Source organism: Andrographis paniculata, unplaced genomic scaffold (genome assembly GCF_009805555.1).
Source record: "Andrographis paniculata isolate CXL003 unplaced genomic scaffold, ASM980555v1 Contig37END, whole genome shotgun sequence".
NCBI lineage: Eukaryota > Viridiplantae > Streptophyta > Magnoliopsida > Lamiales > Acanthaceae > Andrographis > Andrographis paniculata.
The window spans coordinates 7,763,685-7,769,684 of NW_026137570.1; the positions used below are offsets into that span (position 1 = coordinate 7,763,685).

Consider the following 6,000-nt stretch of genomic DNA (forward strand, 5'->3'; position numbering starts at 1 on the left):
TAAAATTCCTAGTTTGGCAGCGCCCCAGATGACGTAGATCATTGTGATCAAACTTAGTTGCCAAATTCTTGTGCTTTTATAAAACAAGAACAATATTATTTAATGTTGTATGTGCGACTTGTATTTATTTAGGTTGCATTTATTTCAAGAATTTTGATGAAATTTTATTATTTATACAATTTATTTTCTATCAGTTCAAATATTTATTTTTTATTTTTAATATTATATAAAAAATAATTTACATTAAAAAAATTACGTGAATATTTATTTATATCAAATCATCATATTAATATTAATATTAATATATATAGCACAAGACACTTTAATTCGTGCATTCTCATAATTTTGGAATTTTTTTTATTTTTTAAATAATAAGTTTGAATAATTAGTTAAAATTTGTTAGGATAACCACTAATCTAATAAAATCCAGATTTATCGAAATAATAAATAATAAAGATACGTATAAAATTAGGGTTTTGTATATTTATATATACCTAAAAGATTAAACCAAAATCGCCATAACAAAAATTCTTATGAGATTTTTGTTCAACACTGCGCATGTTCGGAAAAACGGCGATCTGCTTCATTGACTGTCGGATCAATCATAAATTTTCAAAAAGTGTTCGTAATTCGTTGCGTTTTCAAATATTTGAATTATTTGTTGGATGCATATAGTTCAACTAGAATGACAAAATTTATAGGTTTATTTTTTTATCTTTATTTTTCTTAAATATATAGTTTTTCTTAACAATGATTGAACATGTTTATATGTATTCTTAAAAACTCTTATATTTTATTTCATTATTGTGAATTTTATACTTTTGGTTTGGACAACGCATGATTTTTTTATTTTTTTTACCTTGAAGGGTTTTCAAGTAATTATTCTTTTTTGTATTTTATTTACTCATATAATTTGTTATCGTTTAAAGAAAGTGAATGATTTTTCACATAAAAAATATTATTATCTCTTTTCTATATTATTTATGCATATAATATTTTATCCTATGAAAATTTTATAATAAATTTGTTTTCTTTGACTTATAAATTTTAAATTATACAAAAAATTTTACTAATCAATTTTTTTATCCATGATATGATGAAAAAAAAAATCTCAAAAAAAAAAAAGAGAAAGAAAAAAAAATGAGAAGAAAAAAATATAAGAGAAATAAGAGAAATAGAAAAAAAAAATCAGGTATAGTCGTCTTTTTGTTTATTTATTTTATTTTGTTATGTATAATAATATTATTAAATTAATTTTTAATTTTTACTAATAGATTATTTTTATTCTTATTGTATATTTATTAATAATTTATTTAGTTTCGAGTATAATGTATATGTATTTTTAAAATTATCTATTGTGTTATTATTATTTTCTACTAAATAAATATTTTTTATTCTTATTACGTATATATTTACTAATTTATTTAGATTCGAGTATAATGTTTTAATATTTCATTATTATTGTATATGCATTTTTCAAAATATCTATTATGTTATTCTTACTTTCTACAATTAAAATAGTTTTCATTCTTATTGAATATTTATTTTTTCTAATTGATTTGATTTTGATTATTATATTATAGTATATTTTTCAATATTTTAGATTATGTTTAAATTTGCAATCTTTTAATTTGAAAGAATATTTAAAGAAATCATGAAGAAAAATATGACAAATTTTAATATATATAAAAATATTTTTATTTATTATTTTTATTTTCATTATTTATGTTTTTTTTAATTACACATTGTGTTATTTTTATTTTTTAATAATCAATTTTTTATTCATTTTTATTTCATATGTATTTTTTTAATTGATTTAGTTTCGAATATTATATGAAAATATTTTTTTTTCTAATTTTGTAGATTATATTTAAATTTTGAATATTTTATTTAAAAGAATAGAAAAATTCATATAGAAAATTAAGATAAATTTTAGTAATTTTAAAAAATTATTATATTTTAATTTTAGTACTTTCATTTTTATTTTGTATGCATTATTTTATTTGTTTATTTTTTTATTTTTTATTTACTAATCAATTCTTATTTATTATTATTCTATATATATATATTTTTCTAATTAATTTGATTTAGAATATTACTATTCTAATACTATTTTTTTTTTGAAAAATTGAAATTATATTCAAATTTTGAGTCTTTTGTTTTTATCTAATATGATTTGTTAATAAATATTTTAATCTAACTTATATTTGATTTCACTTGAATATAAATTTGGTAATTTATAATTTTTATTACTTAATATTCTGCCGTATTTGTTTTACTTTTGTTAATGTATTTTTTTTTTTTTTGTAGATATATTGTTTAAAGATTTTTTTCGATAGATATGAATTTATTTTAAAATTTATTATAATGTTTCATTTAATAAGATTGGAAATAAATATTTTAAATCTACCTTAAGTTTGAATTTAAAATGGTATATACATTTTATTTGATTTATAATTTACTTACTTAATATTTTTTTTTCGTTACTATATTTAGTATGTTGTTTGAACATTATTCACTACTAAAAACTAACAATCATATATAAATGACGACAATTTTTTTTTCAAATTTATTTTGATTTTAAATTTAAGAGTGATTATGAATAATTATTTTTTATCTCTATTATATTTGAGTTTAAATTGTAATATATATTTATGAAATTTTGATTCATTTAGTTGATGTTTTTTATTTGATTTAGTTACCGTATTTTTTATTTATAGTTTATTTTTTATATAAATTAATTTTGACTATTTTCATACAAAGTATTATTATCAAAATAAAATTTATTATTTAAAATATAAAAATTAAATTAATATCATAATATCTATAATTATCTGCGCATAGCACGGATAATAGGCTAGTCATTGATATATTTGACAAGGCATACCAATTCTTGCCTTCTTGTAATTTTGAGAATTTTTAAAAATTAATTATAAAATTATATATATAAAAGAATAATAATAAAATTATATATATTTAACAGTAATAAACAAATAAACCATTTTTAAACTAGCAAATTGCCTTGTCATGCTCGAAAAATATTGTGTTTGTTTGGGGATTGAATTTTAAATACATTATTTATCATATTATTTTTTTTAAAAGAAAATAAATAAAATACCTATTTTTTATTTTTTATATTATATTAAAAATCAATTTTACATTCAAAACATAACATCAACATTTATTTATATTAATTTATATAATTAATCAAATTCAAAATTTGTACCAAGTGAACTCAAATTCCCAAACCCCAAACAAACACATCATTCGATTGTATTAATAATGTAAAGAAAGTTAATGCCACAATTGGAAAATCAGAAAAAAAAACAACTCCAAGAAAGTTAAGGAGAGCACACACGTGTCAATGCGCGATTGGCCGGGAGGAATCGGTATGATCGGAGACTAGCGGAGCAGAGCATCCCAGATGACGTCCATGTCCAACGACGGCATTCGGCTCAGCTGCACCGCCTCGTCGCCACCGGTCTCTTCACCCGACAACGAGCTGCAGATCTTCTTCTCCGTCTCCGAATTTCCGTTTCCGCCGCCGGATTCCGCACTCTCGGCAGCGGCGGAGGCGGCGGCCCTCTTCTCGGCGGTGCCTTGCAGCTTGGCCTGGAGGAGCGCGGCGGTGCTCCTGGCCATGGTGGAGTTCCCGGCGTTGATTTGATGCTTTAAATGCGGGAAATTGAGGTGGGCGTAGTCGCCACGGAGGATGTACGCCGCCGTGTCGTAGGCGAGCGCCGCCTCCCGGGCGGTGTCGAAAGTCCCCAGCCACACGCGCGTCCGGTTGCGCGGCAGCCGGATCTCCGCCACCCATTTTCCCCAGTGGCGCTGCCGTACGCCGCGGAAGAGCTTCCGCTGCGGCCCCGCCGGGGACTTTCCGCCGCCGGAGAATTTCGTCGTCGGTTGGGTTGCCGTGGCGCCGAGCCAGTAGTCGCTGAAGCCGCCGGCGGTTGAAGGGATCGCGGCGCTGATTTTCAGCCATTGGATCGTGACCTGATGATCGGACGGCTGGGGTTCCGATAGGGAGAATAAGTTAGGGTTGTCACTGTCAGAGGTGGGGGGAAAACTTGAGCAGTGAGAGGCTGAGGCTGAGGCGGCGCGGGGGAACACGTCATGATCATCGTTAAATCCGAAGTGGTTCCTCGGAGTCGGAAGAGGGAAAGGCAACCTCCTCGTACTAGTGGTGTCATCGGAGACGACGTCGTTTGCTGCAGCAACGTTAACGTTGGGATGATCGAATAGTATTGAACCTGCAGAGGAGGAAGAAGACGATGATTCCATTAAAGGTGCCAGTTCGCTATGGCACTCCATCGAAGATATCATATATATATATATATATATGGAGAGAGAGAGAAGAGAGAGAGATTAGGTGGGGGAGGGGGGATTTTTTGTAAAAATAATTTAGGTTGTGTTTTTTGTGTTTTTACTATTTATTTTATTTTTTAAATATTAAATTAAGAGTACTTTCATTTAAATCCAGATAAATAGCATTTAAGTTCAGTTCCTCCAAATTATTTCAAGGCATTACACTATCTACTTTTTGTAAAATATTTATACATAGTTCCCTACTATCCATTTTGTCCTGAAATTATGTTTATATGTAACTAATATATTATGTACTTACGTTGCATTTATGTAAACTTACGTTCTTTATTTATATACTCTAAAATTGACGTGCTATACAAATTTAATTTCAAAGTGATGTACCTTGGTTTATTATTTATATAGTTCTTCCGTCCCATAACAAAGTATCCATTTTTTTCTATTTTAGTCCGTCCTATAATAAAGTATCAATTTTTTTTTAGTAATTGTATTATCTATCTAACATTACAAATACTCTTACAACTTACAATATATTACACAAATGTCATTACCTTTATATCACACATACTAATAAGATTATTTTAGTAATTTCTACTTTATTCCTACTACATCCAAATATAATACTAATATTTTTAAAACTACGTGCAAAAAACAAATTAATATTTAGTTATGGGACGGAGGAAGTACTATAATTGGTTACAAAAATAACCGAATTTAAAAATACACACTATCTCAATCATTTTTTTTTTCCAGAAAATTTTCACCTTCACTTTTAGGTTTGTTATCTCCAACTGCCATTTTTGAAATCATCACCGCCACTGCATTGGAAATTTTTTGGATCAAAGACCAACCGAGAGGATAAAACAAAGGTGCACAATCTTCTCGAAATGTAGAAAAGAGTTTCTCCCCGAAACGAAGTTTAAGAATTAAGTTAATTTTTTTGTATTTGGTAAAATCGATATTTTAGTTATGTACGTTTGAATTTGTGGCATACTTTAATATCTGTGTTGTGTCTCTATCCGGTTTGTACAAGCCTAAGTGCCAGCCGAGCTTACTTCGACATTGTAACTCATCATCGTTTCAAATATATGTTATTTTGATGTGTTTTAAATTGAAAATAACCTTATTGTATATAGAATTGTCTTCATTTTCATACTGTTAGGTTTAGTTTTATAGTAAAACAGTTGCAGTAATGGGTGGAGTTCAATTCTTTTCAAATATCGTTGGTGTCGATTTTTCATGTGACATTTTTACGTATTGAACATGTTTGTTGATATCTCTATCACATTGTTGGTTGTTTATGTATTTATTTTGTTGATTTATGAAATTTATGATTGTTCTTACTATTGTGCATTAATGTCTCAATATGCTTTTAGTTACAACAAATAATATATAATGTGTACTCTAATTTTCAATTGGTGTTCCTCTATAAGAAAGTTATATACCTATATAATTATATCGTAAACTTGAATCGGTGTTGTATATACTCTTGCAGATTTATGTATGTGTTTTAAATATTGTCAGACCCAAGGTGAGAGTCATGATTGCGGGTCATTAGTATGTTTGTTCTCTGAGAGTTACGCTTTATGCAACACGAAATTTATCCACCTAGCAGATGAACTACCGAATTTAACGATGTCAAAACATATCGAACAAAATTTATTGTGAAGATTT

At 27.2% G+C, this 6,000-nt stretch overlaps 1 protein-coding gene across 1 annotated transcript; it reads right to left on the minus strand.

Moving 5' to 3' along the window:
- Positions 1 to 3,203: 3,203 nt before the first annotated feature.
- Positions 3,204 to 4,365, minus strand: LOC127250522 (ethylene-responsive transcription factor ERF062-like). The gene has a single exon (XM_051273851.1). It carries the CDS (start codon positions 4,324 to 4,326, stop codon positions 3,403 to 3,405), a length of 924 nt encoding a protein of 307 aa, XP_051129808.1. The 5' UTR covers positions 4,327 to 4,365; the 3' UTR covers positions 3,204 to 3,402.
- Between the last annotated feature and the right edge of the window lie 1,635 nt (positions 4,366 to 6,000).